Source organism: Equus caballus, chromosome 18 (assembly GCF_041296265.1).
Source record: "Equus caballus isolate H_3958 breed thoroughbred chromosome 18, TB-T2T, whole genome shotgun sequence".
NCBI lineage: Eukaryota > Metazoa > Chordata > Mammalia > Perissodactyla > Equidae > Equus > Equus caballus.
Window position 1 is genome coordinate 61108155 of NC_091701.1, and position 21518 is coordinate 61129672.

A 21518-nucleotide genomic window follows, 5' to 3' on the forward strand; every position below is an offset into this window, starting at 1 on the left:
ATCTGATTTTTGGTGATTAAAACAAGAGTAAGTAACCTATTTTTATGTGGTCATTCATGATGAAGTTTTAATTTTATAATTTTTATGTACTTTTAAAATTAGGTATTTATGATGATGATCCTGAAATCATAACATTGGATAGAAGAGAATTTGGTAAGTTTGTGGGCATATGATTTTCTAAAACTAGTCCTGAAATTGTCTAAAACTCTTGAGGACAAATGTATTTAGAATTTAGAAATATTTTGGATTTTAGCAAGATAATATGTATATACTGTATATTAAATAATGTTCTAAAACCATAGTTAAGATTTTCACATAGTTTCTTTTTATTACTATCAGGAACTTCCCTTCCATTACATTAATGAACTTTTATGACATTCTTGTGTGGTAGCTATAATTATTCCTTTTACCTTGCAGATGAGGATATGAAACCTTAGAAGGGCTAAGTAATGTCCACAATGTTCTGTGCATGTGTGTTTGTGTATAATTGACACATTTGAAATGGTAATGAACCAATATCTATTCTTTTTCTATATAAGTATTTTTCCACATTATTAAAAAACTTTTTACAACACTTATGAGTATGTTAAGTGAAAAGAAGCCTAACGCAAAATTGCATATGCAGTGTAAAACAGATCGTGCAAAAGGTATACACATATATGCATAGAGGATAAAAGCTGGACGAGAACAAAATAAAAATCTCAGCACTGATAAGAAATAAAGTCCTTAGCAGAATGTGGGGCAGTACGGTATTAAGAAAAATCAGTATTTCTACAGGGAAATTCATGAGTATGTTTACTAAATAAAAGAAGTGAAAGTAATACCTAGCCCCATGTCAGTTCAGGACAGGTTTGGATGCCAGGTGAGCTTGCTGCAAACTTGTGAGGGTGCTTCCAGTTTCAAAGCTTTTGGATTTCAAAGTTTTGGATAAGTATATGGTTATTTTGGAAGCATATTTTATTTGATCTATGATTTGTGTGAAAAGATATAAAAATACAGTTCTGCATTTTTCATTGCATTTTAGAAAACTTTATTAGATTAGATTCGTATACTTTTAAACTTCGTACATGTATAATAAAATAGGTTTAGTCTTCCTTTTCTACTTCAAAACAATACGTTTTACCTCAAATCAAATTCCAATTTCATTTTGCTCTGTTACAATTTCATTTAATTTAGAAAACTAAAATAGCATACTAGCTGCAAAATATATATATAATTTCTTATATACTATCATTAGAAAAGATACATATTACAGTCACTTGATTTTGTACAGTTTCTTCTGAGCAAGAATTACATTTTATTCTTATTTTCTACATCATGTTGATGAGCTCAGGCCCATAAAGTAGCCATTCATACATTGCTTTGTTAAAAGAGTTGCATGTGAACACTTGAACAAGTTCTAAGGAAAGTGAAAACGCATCTTCACTACAAAGGAAATGGAAGAAAGTTAGATTCATTTGTATTGTTGTTAGACAGAACTGATACCCATGTCACAGGCAGGCAGAATCGTAACTTCTCTGCATGTAGTTATATGAATCTGTTGCTTTTCCTGCGATGACTATTCTCTCATTTCCTAGTCTATCAGTAAGTGTTTTGTGGTCCAGGGAGGCAGAAAACTTTGGAATTAGAGATAGAATTGGAGGAACTGAACAAAACCTGCAGGCTGACTAATCTATGAGTCCACCCAGAATGAGAGACTTTCCTGATGGTTATATTGCACGTAGGCTCAAACTTTTTCAGATGTATCACTGTGGAGAAAAGGTCAAGTACTGCTAATAGTTCATATAGGACCCGAAATAGTAGTTAAAAGTAAATTACAGCCGCGAAACCTTAGAGACAGTTTTTCCAAAATAATTAACTAATATTGATAGATTGAGTGCAAAGTTGCCACCATTCCATATGAACTCTAATACTAGTCTTCATATCTAAGACTAGCTGATCTTGTAGTTTTAGTTGAAGAACCCAAGAGAAGATGGCAGATATGGATAGTAGTACCAATGTGTACTTACATAAATATCACATTAGCCTATTTGTTTGTGGGTCTCTTTCCATTAGTTGTTTCTATTGATTGGGTACTTAGTCTTGTCTTTTGTATAACTAATTATATAAATAATCATGGAATTATTTTAAAGTTATTTATGTTCTCTTCCTCCAGAGAAGAGTTATGTTTCCTGCTGGTGAGGGTCACTAACAATCTCAGATCAGCTTTATCCAGACAGAAATTGACATGATTCAAAAACTGAGCTTGAACTTTGAGAGGACTGGTCACTTTGCAGTTTAGTTCATCTTTATTTACAGGACCCTTCCTTACGTGTGCCCTGAACTCCATTTTTGTCCGTCTCACCTCATGAATCTATTAAAAGCTCTGCTCAGTTTCTTGCCCATCACCTAGCTCTTCTACAGGAAGCAGACATTGGCCCTCTGATTTCCACCTCCCGTAACTTGGCCCCCTAATTCTTCACTGCATTGATCACTCTCTTCTGCTTGCAATGGAAGTCTTTCATGTTTTGTCCAGTTCTGCAGTTGTACTAGGAGAGTTAGTCCAAATTACATAGTTTGCTTTTATCAGGAGTGGAACTCTAGAATGTTCAACTATAGTACAGAAGAGAAAATGTGATTAATAAACTCCACTTTGAAAGCTTAAAAATGTTCTCATCCTTGCCATTAAACATGATGTATATTATCTTTCTATGTGTCACCGAAAAGTATTCCATCGGTCATTATAAACAAGTTCTACATAGTATCTGCAAAAGCAAAGAATATGTCATACTAGTCATTCTGAATAGTACCCACACAATACAGGCATCCTTTTGAAGACAAGCTCAAGAAGTTAAAGAGGGCCTCAGAGCACCTCTGCCTTTTTTTTTTTTACATTTTTTCTAGGTTAACAAGCTGTTAGCTGTAGTTGCATAGACATTAACACACAAAAGCTGTAGTTGTGTATTTTAGAAGCTGAAAATTGCATTTTGAAATATACTCATTCTGGGTCACTGGGTTATGCAAAAACATCCCATTAAGCTTTGATAATAAAATATTAAAAATATTTTCTACCTTATTCTTATTATTTAACAACAGTGGGAACTGAGCAGATAGTGCTCTGTGAAAACGAAGTACCAAAATTGAAGACATTTTTTTCACTGTAAATAAGGTTTTGTGTCAAGTGATATTCAGATTTGTTGTAAATCATATTTTTATTTATGACTTATGAACAATCATACTTTGTCTAATTATCGCTTTTTTATGTGTAAATAACCACCTCATTACTTGTTTATAGCTAATAAAATAATCCCATTTCTATTGAAGTTTGCACTAAGTCTATTAAGATTTTACCTGAATTAGTACCAGTTGGTGGTCTGAGTCAACATGGCAATTATTCTGACCACCTAGATAGAGTGGTCTGTTTGTCAAACTTTCTAAACGTTGCAAAAGAACAGCTCATAAAATCCTAAATTATACACTTTGCCTGTGGTGTACGGATAAACTGTTTTTCCCATAGATCTATATGACTTGTAATTGAAATGTAGGTAAATATTGAGTCCTGCACATGTTAACTAAATAACCTGAATCAGTTACACATATTTAGAATAGTATGCATGTTTTGATGTCTTACTGTAAGTTATGAAAATTTTATTTAAAAATTACTAAATAACTGATTTTGATATGGAATTATATAGAAACTCTTCACGTTTTTATCTTGAATGTTAGAGCGTATTATTACAATGTTAAAATACTTAAATGAATATATTTCATTTACTTGCATCAGGTGACCTTATAGATTAGAATGTATAATGTGTTGTTGGCTAGACATTATGTGGTGTTCAGATCTATTTTAACAAATATGTATTCATGTTTTGAATTGTTAAAAACCTTGATCTGATACTTTTAAAATAACACAATTTTCCAAGGTAAATTTCTTATTAAGAGCAAAGATTAAATGTAATCCCCACAGTCCTTATTATATTGTATAGGTCTCTTATTTCATTTTTTCTCAGTTCAAAGTCAGACTTGATTGACCACACATTTAGCCCGTGCTGCAGATGATACAAGTGTTTAAATCTCAGCTCTCTCGCTGTTTTTCTTCATTTCTCTCACCCACACAAACTCTTACATGAGGTTTGATGTTACTTCCTTTCTTTTTAAGCGTCGTGGTGACGTATACCATGCAGTTCAAGGATGTCAAGTATGGGCTGAGAAGAGTTTAAAAGAAAAAAAAAGTATTGTTTTACAGTTGAAATAATGTTTTCTTCTTACAGAAGAAATCGTACAGAAAATGACAAAGGCAGTATGAAAGATGTGTATGGCTGTATTTTTTTCATTCTAATCTCAACAAAAGTCATTTAACTAAAATATGCACAAACCTTTAGTAAATAATTCTAATTTGTTTCGGTTTTATATACTTTTAGATGCTGCTGTTAATTCTGGAGAACTGTGGTTTGTGAACTTTTACTCCCCGGGATGTTCACACTGCCATGATTTAGCTCCCACTGTATGTATTTTTACTTCCTGATTATTCAAGTTTTTTTATTTCTCATTGATCTGTTATTTGAGTGCTTTTTTAATATGGTGGGGTTTTTTCTATTAATAATAATTCTAATTATCAGAAATAATTATGTATTTTCACATATGTATGATTTTGTTTGCTAAAAATATTCTCCTTTAATGTATAGCATGAAGAGTATTCAAGGTAAGAAAAATTATCTTATCAGAGAAATACTTAAATTTTCTTTTTTTCTCGTAGTGGAGAGAGTTTGCTAAAGAAGTAGATGGATTACTTCGAATTGGAGCTGTGAACTGTGGCGATGATAGAATGCTTTGCCGAATGAAAGGAGTCAACAGTTATCCGAGCCTCTTCATTTTTAGATCTGGAATGGTGAGGGATAAAGTTAGCGTTTTTTAAAGTTGTGGAACTTTATAACAAGGGAAATACTAAAGATACATAATATGTGAATTTGTAGATGTTTTGATTTTTAAGTCTTATTTTAGGTGCCATCTAACTAGACTTTAGTCACAGTAAACATTTGGATTATATTATGAATACTTTTAGACGCCATTGCTTTGGCTTTGCTCTATTTCAAAATTAAATGTTTGCTAATTTCGGTTTCTGTCTTAAAGAACATAATATAACCAATATGTGTACTTATTGGTATATGTATACCAATATGTACTTTATAGTTTACAAAATATTCTACAGATATTGTCTATTTGAATATAAAGTCCTAGTATCCCTGTTTCCCCCCCAGTTTTAACTGATAAAACTGAGACTAAAACTATTACAAATAGTATTGTTAAAATGTCTTACATGGAATCTATACAATCAAGAACCCCAGCTTGTCATTTGGAAATACACTGTGCTATTGAGAGACAGATCTTACTGTGTTATTCAAAATAATGTGGAATCAAAAGTGCTTGGTCTTGTTTTTAGTGAGTTTTTAAAGGAAAAAGTAAAAGATGTTTCTCTTTTTAATTAAAAAAAAAAATAGGCTGCAGTGAAATACCATGGTGACAGATCAAAGGAAAGTTTAGTGAGTTTCGCCATGCAACATGTTAGAAGCACAGTGACAGAATTGTGGACAGGTAATTTTATTTTCTTAATTTGCTTGGCTCAAAATGCTTTGAAATTGGTATTTTAAGTTTTTCGGTGGCAGTATTAATATTTTGGTCATAATATTGAAGTTTTAAAATGTCTGTTCCGTGCTTCTTAGAAGGGAGTTGTGTCATTTGTTCTGACCTCTACTAAATAGTAGACATTTAACAAATGAATTACATTTTGTAGAAACTAAAACAATTAAGATTGGGAAATTGGTAGGAGATAGGGTTAAGTGAAAAGGCAACTTTCAAAGTGCAACTACATGGTTAGTACCCAAGTGTTTTGTTGCTTTCATAGGTATACTGTTTCAGGCAGTAAATCCGTGCCTATCCAATTTAATTTTAAAGTTTAAAAACTCTTTCTCCTAATCTTAGGCTTTTAATTTAAGTGACTTTAGGTGGGTTATTTAACTACTCTGTACTAACCATGAATTGATGTATTCACATCTAAAGTGATGCTCGAATCATTCATTGAATACCAGTTATGTCTCTGAAACTATGTCAAATAGTAGGGCTGTAGAACTATAGGATATAATCCCTGCCTTCAGTGACCTCATTATTTTAGCATGAAAGACGTTAGTAAACCATTAAAATGCAAAGTAGTGACTATTATGATGGAGGTAAGCTTAGGGGGAAGCTTGAAGGATATGAAGGAACTCAGGTGGAGAAAGAGGAAGACTTAGAAAATATTTCTTGAACCAGGTCAGACCCAATCTGTCATGAAAGTGAAGAGGAAGCCTTAAAAGATCACTGTATATTTGGGAAACTGACAATACTTCATGAAGCTAACAAAAAGATAGGCAGTGGGATGGAGTAGGAGGGAAAATATGGCTGGCTGAATGGGTAGACAAGGCTCAGATCACAAGGGGCCTTACTTGCCAATTTGAGTCTCTTTCTTAATGAAATAGTGAGTTTAGATTTTATGTGATGAAAAAAATGGAGAGCCAATGAAGGAATTTGACATAAGAGGATTTTTAGGAAATCTTGAATCAGAATGGATTGGAAGAAGGTGAGATTAGAAGGGAAAAACCATTTAGAAAACTTTCCAGTATCAAGTAATAAGTGATGAGAAATTTGCTTTATTTTCTTTTAAGGAAATTTTGTTAACTCCATACAAACTGCTTTTGCTGCTGGTATTGGTTGGCTGATCACTTTTTGTTCCAAAGGAGGAGGTAATTTTATTCTTTATTCTGTTATGATGAAGAAACTGTGACATTGAATTTTTGGGTAACAATCTTCTTCCAGCTTTATTGAGATATAATTGACTTGTAACATTGTGTAACATTAAGGTGTACAACCTGTTGATTCCATGATTACCACCATAGCATTGGCTAACACCTCCATCCTGTCACATCATTACAATTTCTTCTTTGTGGTGGGGACATTTAAGATCTACTCTCTTAGCAACTTCAAGTATGTAATGTAGTATTATTAGCTATAATCACTATATGCTGTACATGAGATTCCCAGAACTTGTTAATCTTGCAACCAGAAGTTTCTACCCTTAGACTAGGTGACAATCTTAAGTTTGCTACTATAATTGATTATTCAGTACTTCAGACTACAGTTTATACCCGATGTTACAATTTCTTATTTAATAAATGTTTACTGTTTTTATTATTTTACACATAGAGATTATAAAATTATTAATTTCTTAAAGTTTCATTGATGGTTTATGTTTGGTGGCAAGTTTTTCAGCTTAATCATACTCGTGATAAATTGTACCTTCAGATAGCCTCAGATGTATTTGGCAGTTTGCAAAATTAATTAGTTGCTGTCAGATATAAACTTCCCCAAAAATAATTTATTGGAATTATTGACTTTACCTCATACTTAGGCATATCAAAAATGTATATGTAGTTGCCTCATAAAATTATATATTTGAAGATGACAACTTTGCATTTCCAGGAGTCTTTCCCCTAGTAAATTAAGTTGAAAACTCAGTACTCTACATACCAAACCACAAACTGTAAGCTGTATTCAGACAATGAGATTGGTTAAAAATTGGTCCCAATATTACAAAATATCCTAATTCATTAATACATTTCCATATGTTTAATCCCAGCATGGGTCTTTTCCCCACACTTCATCTCTCAGCCTTTTTGCTGCTATGTTGAGAAGGTATTGCCTTGCAACTAAAGTCAACCACTCACCCCATCCTGTAAGACCTATGTTAAGAAGCTATTGCCTTGCAGCAAAAATTACCTTTAAACTAAGTCTGTCATCTAGGGATTTTGTCTCATTTTGCCCTAATGCACAGATTTCTGTCTATTCCACACTTGAAGAAAACTTTCTGACATTCTTTTACTTTTACCCTGCGTAGATTGATTTCACTTACTCCTCTAGGCTCTGTGATGCTACAGCTCCCTTCCTTCTAAATCTCTCTCATTGTATCCTAGCATTCCTAGTTACAGAACTTTCATAAAAATAGTGAAGAAGCTTTTTTAAGATTGTACTGTATTTTAAGGATTCTTTACATATCTTTGTCAAATAGGTCCATTACATTTTATTTCCCCCAAATCATGAGATTTCCTGGATAAAGGGGGTTGTTGATAGGGGGAGATGTTTGAGAGTAAGGTCCTAAAGAGATGCTTGAGAAAAAATTACTGCTTTTCTCTTTAGCTAGAAATCCTGGGAAACTAAGAGGAGGGAGTGAAAGAATGAGAGAGAGTGTGTGTACGTATGTGCGTGAAATGAGACTTTGACCTCAGGATCTACCTAGTGAATGAAGGTCTGTTTACCAGTGGAGCCCAATTCATTGCCTCAGTACCAACATGATAGCTTAGGGGAAAGGAAATGAAAGTATGGCCTTAATAAAGCTGAAATTGCCTCAGAAGTTTTTTTTTACCCCTAGATTGTTTGACTTCACAGACACGTCTCAGGCTTAGTGGCATGTTGGTAAGCATCAATTATTTTATAAAACTATATCGCCATGTTAAGAAACACATTTAAAAACTGATTCCAGATATTTTCTTTAGTAGTTTGTTGAACACTTAACTCACTTATTTGTAATCTTTGTTATTTTTTGATAAATGTATTCATAGCTATACATTTTTTTCTAACTGATTAGCTGTGTTCAATACATTTTGACATGTGGTGCTTTCATTATCATTCACTTCCAAGTAGTCTGTAATTTAATTGTGAATTCCTCTTTAACCAAAGAGTAATATATTAGTGTTTTTGTCATTTCCAAACTTTATTTTTTGTTGTGTTATTTTGTTATTTTGTTATTTATTTAGCCATCATATTATGGTTGGGAATATAGTCTGTGTGTTGTTGATACTTCAATACTGTTGAAGCTCCCTTTGTAGGTTGGGAGTTTGCTAGTTATGAAAATTGTGAAAGTTCTATGTGAGCTTGAAAATAATATCTTTTCTATGTATGTTAGGTATAATTTTTACATCTATTAGACGAAATTCATTAATTTATTCAAATCAATTTTTGAGTGTTCTTTAAAAAAAGTTTAATTTACAATAGAATAGTTGTGTTTTTGCTAAATAGAGCTAAATCCCTTTAACTTTTTTTTCCATTTACAACATGACTTATTTTTTGTTTTTTCACTTTAGGATGGTCTTGTTAATGTAGGATGGATGGACTGTGCCACACAGGACAACCTTTGTAAAAGTTTGGATATTACAACAAGTACTACTGCCTATTTTCCTCCTGGAGCCACTTTGAATAACAAAGAGAAAAGCAGTATTTTGGTATGAATCATTGTAATTTATTTACATATAAATGCACACACATTCAAATACATCATTTTGTAAACAATGAGCAAGAAAATGAATCCGTTTATGTCATTTGATTCTGGAACATTTAATTATTTAGAACAAATATTTAATTTCTGGGATTCTGCTTAATACATACTTCAGTTTGTAAAGTCTGCTATGAGGATTTTTTTTTCCTTTTTTGTTGAGAAATAATTGATATGCATCACTAAATAAGTTTAAGGCATACAGCATCAGGGTTTGATTTACATATATTGTGATATGATTACCACAATAGGTTCAGCTAACATCCATCTTCTCACATAGACATAATAAAAAGAGAAAGGGACAAAGGTTTTTCCTTGTGATGAGAACTGTTAGGCTTTGCTCGCTTTTCCTATATATCATACAGCCCTGTTAGCTATAATCATCACGTTGTACATTGAATCCATAGCACTGATTTATCTTCTAACTGGAAGTCTGTACCTTTTGACCACCTTCCTCCAGTTCCCTCTCCCCACCACCCTCCACCTCTGCTAACCACCAGTTTGATCTCTTTTTCTCTGAGTTTTGTTTTTTTTTAAGATTCCACGTACAAATTAGATCATACAGTACAGATCTTCCTTGACGTACCATTTGCTTGAACTGTCTTTTTCCATCGCTTCACTCTCAGTCTGTGCATCTGTAAGGCTAACGTGAATCTCTCATGAGCATATTTTGAATCTTTCTTTTTTTTAAGTGTTCAGCCATTCTGTGTCTTTTAATTGGAGAATTTAATCCATTTAGATTTAAAGTAATTATTGATAGGTAAGGACTTACTATTGCCATTTTGTTAATTATTTTCTGGTTGTTTTGTAGATCCCTTGTGCCTTGTTTCTTATCCCGCTGTCTTTTTTTATGTTGTGTTGTCTTTTGGTATCAGTATGCTTTGACATCTTTATCCTGTTCTTTTGTGTAATTACTGCAGGATTTTTCCTTGTGGCTGCCATGAGGCTTACCTAAGATATCTTAGACTTAGAACACCCTATTGTAAACTATTAACAACTTCAATAGAATGCATACATTTTACACTTTTACTTCTCTTCCCCCTCACATTTTAGGTTATTATTATGACTTACGTGTTTTTTATATTGTGTAACTAATAACAGATTATTGTAGTTTATAGTTATTTTTATTAGATTCTTTTTTTTTTAACTTTTACACTAGAGTTGTAAGTGAATTATGCACCACCGTTACCATATTGCAGAATCTAACAATGACTCTACCATTACTAGTGAGATTTACACTACCTTTTTATGTTTCTGTGATGTTAGTTAATGTTCTTTTACTTCTACTCAACTTCCTTTAGCATTTCTTGTAGGGCAGGTCTGTCTCGTGGTAATGACCTCCCTCAGCTTTTGTTTGTTCGGTCAGTCTTATCCCTCCTTCATATCTGAAGGATGGCTTTGCTGGGTAGAGAATTTTTGGTTGGCAGTTCTTTCTTTCAATATTTTCAATATGTCATCCCCTTCTCTCCTGACCTGAAAAGTTTCTATTGAGAAATCTGCCAGTAGTCTTATGGGAGTTCCCTTGTATATAACTTCTCTCTTTTCTCTAGCTGCTCTTATCTTTCCTAAGACTTTTGACAGTTTGATTATAATGTGTCTTGGTGTAGCCCTATTCAGGTTCAACCTATTGGGGTCCTCTGGCCTAGTGGATCTGGATGTCCATTTCTCTCTTCAGGTTCAGGAAGTTTTCAGCCATTATTGCTTTAAATGTACTTTCTGTCCTTTTCTTTTTCTCTTCTCCTTCTGGAATTCTCATAATATGAATATTGTTTCTTTTCATTGTGTCCTGTAATTCCTATAGGTTTTTCTTTATGTTTTTTCATTTTTTTTTCTTTTTGCTCCTCTGAATGGGTAATTTCCAATGTCCTGTCTTCCAAGTTGCTGATTCCTTCTTCTGCATGAGTGAGTCTACTTTTGAAACTCTCTATTGAATTCTTCAATTCAGTTGTTTTTATTTTTAAATTCTAGAATTTCTGTTTGGTGGTTTTGTTTTGTTTTTGTTTTTTTGGTGAGGAAGATTGGCCCTGAGCTAACATCTGTTGCCAATCTTCTTCTTTTTGCTTGAGGAAGATTGTCACTGAGCTAACATCTGTGCCAGTCTTCCTCCATTTTGTATGTGGGACGCCACCACAGCATGGCTTGATGAGTGATGTGTAGGTCCATGCCCAGGATCCAAACCAGTGAACCGTGGGCCGCCAAAGCGGAGCATGCGAACTTAACCAGTACATCACCCGGCTGGCCCCCTGTTTGATTTTTTTTGATGGTTGCTGTTTCCTTGTTGAACTTCTCATTTTGTTCATGCATTGTTATGCTAATATTGTTTAGTTGTCTGTGTTTTCTTCTAGTTCACTAAACTTCCTTAAGAGGATTATTCTAAATTCTTTGTCTGACAGTTCATAGATCTCCATTTCTTTTGGGTGAATTATTGGAGCTTTATTAGTTTCCTTTGGTGGTGTCATATTTACCTGATTTTTCGTGATCTTTGATTCCGTACACTGCTATCTGTGCATTTGAGTAATTAGGTTCCTCTCCGAGACTTTACTGGTTTGCTTTGGCAGAGACAGTTCTTCACCAGTCAGCTCAGTTTGGGTTTCTGAGTGTGTCTGCTGGTGGTGTTGTTGGGCAGCTGGGGTCTGCTATTATGGTCTATTTGGGGACGAGGCAATTGTTCGAGCTCTGAGGACAGGGATGGCGGTGGTGTACCAGTGGCTGAGAAGAATTAGATAGGACTGCCAGCTTGTTTCCCTACCCAAGTGAAGCTGTAGGATGGGCTTCACAGTTCCTGGATTTTCTGGTGTGGCTTACTAGGTGTCTGTGACTGGGTACTGTAGTCAGTGGTAGAAGGGGATATGAATTAGCTTCCCTGCCCTAGCAGGGCAGCAGGATGTGGCTCAGGGCCTGTATATCTCGTTTGGGGACCTGAATCAGGCTAGAGTGTGCACCGAATTCCCTAGTCAGGTAAGATCACCTGTTTCACTCTGCAGATAGGGAAGCCACAGGCTGTGCTCTCTATTCAAGTGCCACAGTAGGAGGGCTGTTGAATGGGCTATGCAGCTCCTGTGTGCTCTGGTTAGGTTCCCGATCAGACAAGCTGAAAGTTATATTCAGCAGTGTGTGAGCCTACAGATTAGATTCCCTGCCCGGGCACAGCGGGAGAAGCAGCTCTAAGGCCGGTAAAGCTCTTTCTTTGTTGTCTTAATGCAAGCCAACCTGCACCCCGAGTTCCCTGGCTGAACAGGGCCACTGGCTTTGGCTTGAAAACTGTCATCTCTACCTGCCTGCCTCTCAACTCAAGTGCCACTGGGCCGCACAGCTTCTAGGAGTTGTCACCAACCCTTCTGGTCACATGGGTTTGAAAGATACTCTCCACAGTAGCTGAGGCTGTCTCAGCTCCCTTGCCTGGGCAGGAGGGAGAGAGGCCACTCTAGGCTATCACTTTCCCAAACAGGCTCACCAGTTGGGAGGAGCCAGAAGCTACCCTCAGCCTTAGCTACGACTTAATCCCCCTGCTTGTGTGTTGCTTGGGAACACTCCCCACCCAGTAGTGGCTTTGCCCTGGTGCAAACAGCTCTGCCTGCCCGCCTCTTGGCTTGAGTGCTGCTGGGCTGCACTGCTTCTAGGAGTTGTTGCCAGCCCTTCTGGTCAGATGGTGCCAGAAGACACTCTCCACAGCAAGTGGGGCTGTGATTCAGCTCCTTGCCTGGGAGTGAGCAAACTGGGTTCTAGGGCTGGCGTAACCCCTTGTTTGAGGATCCAAGTCAGGCAGATCTACACCCTGCCAAGTTCCCTGGTCAGAGTGCGCTTGCAACTTGGTTCTGCAGATGAGGAAAGCCCCTGGTTGGGATTACTGCTTGGACACTGCTGGGATGAACTCAGTCTGCCAAGACCTGTGTGCTGGCCCCTCCCCCCTTCTCCATTACAGCCAGATGCCCCTGCATTCCCTGTGGTGCGAGCTCAGAGTAGGGGCTCCTGCACAGTGACCCACAGTGCTGGGGGACGGTCTGATTGTTTCCCCTGGGTTCTCCTTTCCCACTAGAGAAACCGGAGGCTCAGAGGAGACCTCTCCGTGTGGTGCTGCACTGGCCTGGGGGAGGGGCAATGAGGTCAGCCTATAGCCACTTCTCTTACCCTGCTAATGCAGTCTGTCTTGGTCTCTGAGTTGCAGGGGGTGGTGCCTCAACCTCGATCCCATGTTCTGGGATTCTCTTGGGGGTGTCTTGTTCTTGAATAGTTGTTAGTTGTTCTTGTGAGGGGGAGCAAAGTCAGGAACAACCTATGTTGCCATCTTGGTGACGTCACTCAGAATTATTTTTAAACGGGCTTAAACCAAAGGTATGGAATACATTTGTAGGTTAAATGTATTGTTACTGGTTTCCATTTATTTGTGTATTTTCTAATGTTAAAATATAGATCGTTGGTAGGTTTGTCTGGGACCTGGTGTCTGTTTTTTTAAAGCACCCTGTTAGATTCTGGTAGAAACTGAATTTGGACATCTACTGGTGTGATTCACCTCCCTAATTTTACAAATGAGGAAACTGAGCTTCAAGCTAGTGTCAAGGAACTGGGATAAATAATGGGATATTGGATATCCCAAAAGAAAATAAAAGACTTTAATAAAGAACAAACTGCCTTTAGTTTTCTGTGTTTTAATTCTGCTTTTTTTGATGTTGATAAAGATAACATATTTATTACAGAAATTCATGTATGATACGGAAATATATAAAGAAAGGTGCAAAATTCACTAAAACCAAATCACCCATAGACAGGCACCGTCAAATCTTGGTAAATACCTCTTGAGATTTCTGAAAAGCACCTTCAAATCTTGGTAAATACCTTTTCAGATCTTTACTTGTGTGTACATAAAGTTATGACTTGGCGCTGATGACTCATCAATTTTCTATGGCCCAGACCTCTGCCCTACACACCAGACATCTGTATCCTACTGCCTGGTCAACATCTCCCCTGGGATATTAATTGATTTCTCAAACTTAGATATCTGTAACGATGGTCCTGATGTTTCCCCATAAATCTGCTCTATCCTCAGTTTTCCCCATCTCAGTTGATGAAAACTCCATCCTTTATCATTCAGGCCAAATACCTTGGATTCATTCTTGATTCTTCTTTTTCTCGTACCCTATAATCAATTCATCAGGAAAATCTGTTGCTCTGTCTTTAAAATCTTTTCATAATCCACCTCCATTGCTACCAGAGCACTTCTCACCTTATAACATACACTGTAATTTACTTATTTGCTCTTTCATTATTTTTCTCCTGCAGTAAATTTGGATTTTTTTACTGATAAATCCCAAATGCCTAGAAGAGTATCTGGCACATAGGTACTATATATAGTGCCTACTTATGTGCAGTATATTTATATATGTGTATATATAATAACAGCCAGCAATCCCTGAATAGTAACCCATTGACTAAATGTGACATACCTAGCCCTCTCTTGATAGATATTTGTTTCTACTTTTTCATGATTATAAGCAGTGTTATAATGAACAATCTCTTTCATCTTTGTGCACATCTTCAGTTATCTGTTTAGAATGAGATGGCTGTGGCAATTTTAAGGTCAATCCATGTTGCCCTACAGGAAAGTTGTGTTTGTTTACACTGTGTCGTCAGTTCATGAGGATTCTGCATACTCTGGCCAACACTTAATATAGGCTCTTGACTTCACTACTCCCATCTTGTAGTGAGATCTTTGGGCTTTTTGATATAAAACTGCAAGCTCGGAAGTGATGTTAGGAAACATAAATGAGTGCTACTGGAAATGTAATAACAAGGAGTAACAAACTCCTTGTCCCTCCTAAAAGCATTCAAGTTTTAAAAAATGCAAAACAACACTATGCCAGCTAAATATGCCTGGAAGGTGAAACTCAGAGGCTAGACAATATCCTTTGTAGATGTAACTACCGAGTTTTACTCTAAGACAGGTTTATAACGAGCTTCCAGTGAATTAATCACTCACATATTTATGTAAGCTGCTCTAGGAGTGTTTTTAGTTAAGTCCTCACGATGAACATGACTGAAGTGAATCAGCTATAGAACTGAGGCATGGAAGATTTCTGTTTTGGCCTTTTAAGCCCTTTGGTAGCAGAAATTATTTCATACAGACCTTTAAGAATATTTATGCTATAGATTTTTTTTAAAAAACAAAAACAAAGGGCCAGCCCAGTGGCGCAGCTATTAAATTCACACATTCTGCTTCGGCGGCCAGGGTTCACGGGTTCGGATCTCAGGTTCAGACCTACGCACCGCTTGTCAAGCCATGCTGTGGCAGGCATCCCATGTGTAAAGTGGAGGAAGATGAGCACAGACGTGGGCTCAGGGCCAATCCTTCTCTACAAAGAAAAGGATTGGTGGTGGATGTTAGCTCAGGGCTCATCTTCCTTAAAAAAAAGAAAACAGAAAAACAAGTTTTAAGAAAAGAAACTTAGGAAAAACTGAGTTTTCGCTTCTGTCATACCCATTCTTTCTATCCATGTGGTTATTCTCATGTTGAGCACAATTAAGCTGTGAATACAGTGGTTGGCTCCTGTAAGTTTGTAATGGAGTTTTAGATCTTTCAAGTAATAGTGGAATTGTCAAACATAGATGGTTCATAATGAAAGATATATATTAAACTCTGTGTTGTCAACCTGCATCTACCTTTTCTTGATACGATCATGGCTGCACTCTTTGTAGTAACAGCTGTTCCACTGAGAATTAGGCCAGCAGGAGAGTTCTGAGAGAAAAATCTGCTGAGGACAAAACACGGACAGAAATAAAGGAGATTTGTTGGAAAGGAGGTGTGCCTTGTTCAGGTCTTTGTGTTTTTAAAAAAGAGCCCTAGATCTAAAACATAGTTCAGATAAGATCTTATCAGTATATTTTACTCTGCAAACCTCCTCGGTGGTTTGGTCTCTGGGTATTATGGCTGAAAACTTATATAATAAACAAGGTCAATTCCAATTTTCCAGTTATAAATTCCTGTCTTAATTCCTATTATTGTTTGGAGTATGAAGTGTCTTAGATCATCCACTATTCTAGTGTTTTAACAATTACTAAAGAATTTGCAAAGCATTGGCATTCTGTAAAGCATGTTAGCATTAAAATTAAACCAGACATAATAGAGCTTTCTCCTGATGATTCCGAGGCCCCTCCAGGTTACTGTGAGGATTATCATAGTATACACAGCACAGTTAATAGAAAATGCCAGGTAATGAAGCACCTAATACTGGAATTTATTTTACATCACTATTTTTAAGAAACAACTCAGTTATACAATTTTTTAATAATTGCCCAAATATGATGTACATTTTTTTTGAAAAAGACATTTGGAATAAATAGTTTGAAAACTGTTTAACTTCTATAATTTTTTTTTCTTTAAAGTTCTTCAGGGGAAACTGAAACAAAACAAAAACACTTAAACAGATGTTGAATAAAATGATTACAGTATGTTTCTCTTATTCTAGTTTCTTAACTCATTGGATGCTAAAGAAATATATTTGGAAATAATGCATAATCTTCCAGATTTTGAACTACTTTCGGCAAACACACTAGAGGTAATATTTTTATAGTAATAAATGTTGGTAACATTTCAAGTCTTAACGTTTGAAAGTCAGCATTTATTTTATTCATCACCAGAGAGAAAGCAGCAGTTTGAAAAGGTTATGTATCGGTCAGTTCTAGGTTGAACTGATTGCTGGAGTTGCTGGTGGTGCCCCTTCAGGGAGGAGCTGTAGCTCTGGAAAACTTAACCAGTCCTGAAGCTGGGCTTCAGGAGCATCAGGAACTGCAAGATTCTGATCGCAAAGCAACTTTGAGTCTGATTTGGAACTTTATGTTCTTGCTTACAGAACTGTCTACAATGTCCCTGAGAATTAAGAAGCAGCTTTAGAGATAATCAGTTCGTAGTAGAATCAATCATTTTTTTCTCTTTATTGATCCCAGAGTATTCTAAGTCTATGTCCCTACAAAACTTTTTGTTAAACCTGAAAAACCTGACTTCCCCACCTCCGAGCTTTTTAGGGATGTGTTGTTAAACCATGTATTTTTCTTGGAACAGTCGTCTACTTTAAGACTTTATAATTTAGTGACTCATCCATCTTTAATGTTGCATAATTGATTTACATAGCATTATTCCAGATAAACTACAAAATAAGAATATGAATGGGTCTGAATTTTAGACAGTATTTTGAAGTAATGGGTAGGGTGGTTAAAATTAACTTCAAGTCAAAGAAATAAAGATTAGAACTCTTAGAATTTCCCATCTCTGACATTTCTTTCCTTTCATCACTATTTTTTAATTGCTTTTAAGGATCGCTTGGCTCATCATCGATGGCTCTTATTTTTTCATTTTGGAAAAAACGAAGATTCAAATGATCCTGAGTTGAAGAAACTGAAAACTCTACTTAAAAATGAACATATTCAAGTAAGAAAAATGTTTTCTGCTAGTGTGCTTTATTAATTTAATACATGACATTATATTTTAAATAACATAAAAATGTTTGAAGTTCTATGTTAAGAAAGCCCTAAGTGCTCTTGTTCTTCTATTGTGTTTTCCTGTTTTCTATTAAAAATTGACACAATATCTGAAAGTGGTTAACCTTCATTTCTTTTGAGTAGCTGGCATGTGATAAATCTGTATTATATAATTTTTCTGGGATGCATATGGTAGAAAAGTATATGATAGCATGTGAGTGACTATTTCTCTACGCCTATGCCAACCAAGTATTATCATTATTTATTAATCATCACCATTCTGATAGGCTAAAAGTGATATGTTAATATTCACTTTCATTTATTTGCTTTCTAAAGGGGTTGAAAAAAGTTTTTCAAGATCATTAACAAATCATAATTCTTCTCTACTTTATTTTCTGTGCATGTCTCTGGCTCATTTTATTTCTCATGATGGGATGTTTGTCTTTTTATTTCTTAATGGATCCTCTGTCTTACATGCTGCAAATATTTTTTCTTGGTTTGTCATTTGCCTACTAGTTTTCTTCCACACTGTATGAAAATGTTAACCTTCTTCTTTATTATTTCTGCTTCTGTGGTCTTACTTAAAAAATTCTCTCTCTCCCCAACCCCAAGATTGTATAAATATCCTCTACATTTTTAGAAGGGTGGAGTTCTTATACAGCTTCATATTTTCTTGGAAATTTCCTCTCAGATTTTTGAACTTTCTAGGACACTTTTTTTTAACTAAATTGAGTCTCAGTGTTAAATGTAAATTAATTATTTCTGTCTCTTTGTGGCCCATTAACTTCTGTGTAGAAACTGTGTTGCTAGAGTAATGTCACTTTTGGATTGTCTTTATGAATATTTAATTATATGGATAAGATTTTTTTTTTAATCAAATTGAACCTTCTCTTTCTTCTTTAGATTGGCAGGTTTGACTGTTCCTCTGCACCAGACGTCTGTAGTACTCTCTATATTTTTCAGCCATGTCTAGCAGTATTTAAAGGACAAGGAACCAAAGAATATGAAATTCATCATGGTAAGAAGGGGGAAAAAATGATAAAAATTTATCTTTGATTTCAAGTAGCAATTTTTTAATTGTATTTGTTACGTTGTTCTGTGTGGACATGCTTATTGTAAATAATTTTGCTCTCGTTTATTATTAAATGTGTTTCTCGTAGGGAAAGATATTTTGAATTATATATAGTTATTTTATCTCTTCACTCTTCTTTTTTAAACATCTCTTTCCTTCTAAATATTTTGAACAATGTTTCAGCAAGAACTCTGGTGACATGTCAGGCTAGTGAAGAATTTAAGGGTCTTGTTTGTTGACAAAACTAAGCAACAGCTACAGTTTCCGTTCCAGTGTGCTAAGTGTAGCATCTCAGCTATTGTGGGCAATTTCTATTCTTTTGGATTTTTCCTCCACAAGACTACTAAACATCTCCATTAACTGCTTTGTTATCTCTCTTGAATTGATAATTACATTTCTACATTTCAGCTTGTTTGGGATTTTAGCTCTCCATTCATGTAAGTACACTTCCAATTCCTACGATTCCGGATGCATCATAATCCCTGTTCTGAAAAAGGTTAAACGTAGCGAAAGAGACATACAGACTGCTAACTGTAACATAGTTAACTGAGTAACAGGTATTGATATTATGCCTGCTACGTGATAAGCGCTGTTTTAGGTGTTAGGAATGCAAAGTTGTGGGACACGGACTCTGCTCTCAAGTAGCTTAAAATATTATCTGGTGGGGGTGAGAGGAGGGGTATCTGTAAGAAAATATGAAAAACACTGTAATGGTCATATGTATAAATTACAAGATCAAATCAAGACACTTCTGCGTAGTGTAGGTTAGGAGATGATAATTGAACTGAGATGACATTTGAATGCTCAGTTTCCCAAAGCAAATACAGAAAAACGAGAATTGCTATGTGAGCAAAGTCTTGGCAAGATAAACCTAACAGTAACTACTGTTTATTCAGTACTTTCTGTAAGTCAGACATTTTTCTAAAGACTTTGCATACTTTTGCATTTCGATTTTTATCTTCACAACAATCCAGCAAGGGGAGAAAACTGAGACTCAGAAAGGTTAAGTAACTTGCCCATGACAAACAACTAGTAGCTGGTTAAGCTAGATTTTATGACTCCAAAGCCTAGGCTTGTAGCACTGCTAAACCGTGCCACCTCCTCAAAGTGCTAGAAATGACCAAGTTTTAATGATAGAGTTCCGTTCTTTTTTACCCCTGAAGTATTTCTCAGATTGCCCCTCTTTTGTGCTTGCTGTCTTATTTCAGGCCCGTCGTCTCCTTCATCTGCTATAATAACTTCTGATACAATTGCCTGTCTTGTAGCCTTTCCTCTTTATAATTGATTACTTGTTTATTTGCAGTTATTACCCTAGAACATTCTCCTGTCACTTTTCTCCCTTGACTCTCTTGATTTCTTCTAGGATATACTCCAGTTTCCTTCACGTAGGAGCAATGACTGTCTGTTTTGTTTGCCATTCTATCTCCAGCACCTAGAATGGTGCCTGGTGCACAGTAGGAACTCACTAAATAGCTGCTAAAGAAAGAGGGTACATTCATGGTCTGCCTCATTTTTCTAGCGACATCTCCCACCTCTGCCCCTCCACATAATCTTACCTCCAGCTGCTTGTGGATCCTTGAAATTACCATGTTCTTTCACTCCTCTGTGCCTTCACACAAGGTTTTTCTTCTTCTTGCTTTGTAATCATTCCTTCCTGTCCCTCAAAATATTTAGCAAACTGCAAATCACCCTTCAAAACTTAGCTTAAAGCATTTTCCATCCTGAGAAATATACCGTGAATCTCCAGGTACTTCCTTTTGCTTGCTGTCACTAACTTTAAAGCATAACTTCTATTGTTTCTTTGGATTTAAATAGATAGTGAGCATTTGCATGTGCCAGGTATAATACTAGGGAGTAAGGAAAAATGTGAACAATACTTAATCTCTACCTTAAAGAACATTACGGACTGGAAGGGAAAACAGACAAGTATGTCGACAAATTTAAGAATGTCTGAAGTGAGGAGGAGTATTCTATTTGTGAGTAGTTAATTACCCAAAAACTTAACTGCTTAAAACAATAAACATTTATTAACTCACACAGTTTCTGGTGTTGAGGGTCTTCTCATGAGGTTGCAGTCAAGGTAGGCAAGGGCTGTAGTCACCTGAAGCTTGGACTGTATTGGAGGATTTGGTTCCAAGCTCCTCAGGGGATAGTCAGAAAGCTTCAGTTCCTCACCTCGTGGGCCTGTCCATAGGGCTGTTCACAACACGGCATCTGGCTTCTCCCGGGATGAATGATCAAAGAGAGACACACATACATACGCAGAAACAACAGTATCTTTTATTCTCTAATCTCAGACAAGGAAAATCATCACATCCACCATATTTTATTGGTCACACATCAGCCCTGGTACAATAATGGTATAAGCACATGAGGTAGAGACCATTGGGAGCTATCTTGGAGACTGACTACTAGAAGAGATAAGCCTGGGTTACACTTAGGAGGAATAATTTTCTAAGGTTAGAGGAAGTAATCTTTTCATTGAGATCTAAAGTATGGTTACCCAAATAAAGAGGTGGCAAACACATTCCAAGCACAGGAACCAGCAAATGTATTCATGGACTCTAGGATAAGAGATCCTCATTTATTCTTAGAAAGCAAAAATTTCAGGATAGCTGGAATGTTGAGAGTTAGAAA

General features: G+C 35.9%; 1 protein-coding gene across 5 annotated transcripts in view; it reads left to right on the forward strand.

The window, feature by feature from the left end:
• The window catches only part of DNAJC10 (DnaJ heat shock protein family (Hsp40) member C10), a 53299-nt gene that overhangs the window by 13748 nt on the left and 18033 nt on the right, over positions 1-21518 (forward strand). For all 5 annotated transcript variants that reach the window (XM_070241393.1, XM_023622156.2, XM_023622157.2 and 2 more), the window contains exons 4-13: positions 103-153; positions 4404-4486; positions 4739-4870; positions 5481-5574; positions 6681-6758; positions 8441-8484; positions 9153-9290; positions 16801-16890; positions 17646-17759; positions 18713-18827. In XM_070241393.1, coding sequence (XP_070097494.1) covers positions 103-153; positions 4404-4486; positions 4739-4870; positions 5481-5574; positions 6681-6758; positions 8441-8484; positions 9153-9290; positions 16801-16890; positions 17646-17759; positions 18713-18827 — 939 coding nt within the window. The remainder of the gene's footprint in view (positions 1-102; positions 154-4403; positions 4487-4738; positions 4871-5480; positions 5575-6680; positions 6759-8440; positions 8485-9152; positions 9291-16800; positions 16891-17645; positions 17760-18712; positions 18828-21518) is intronic.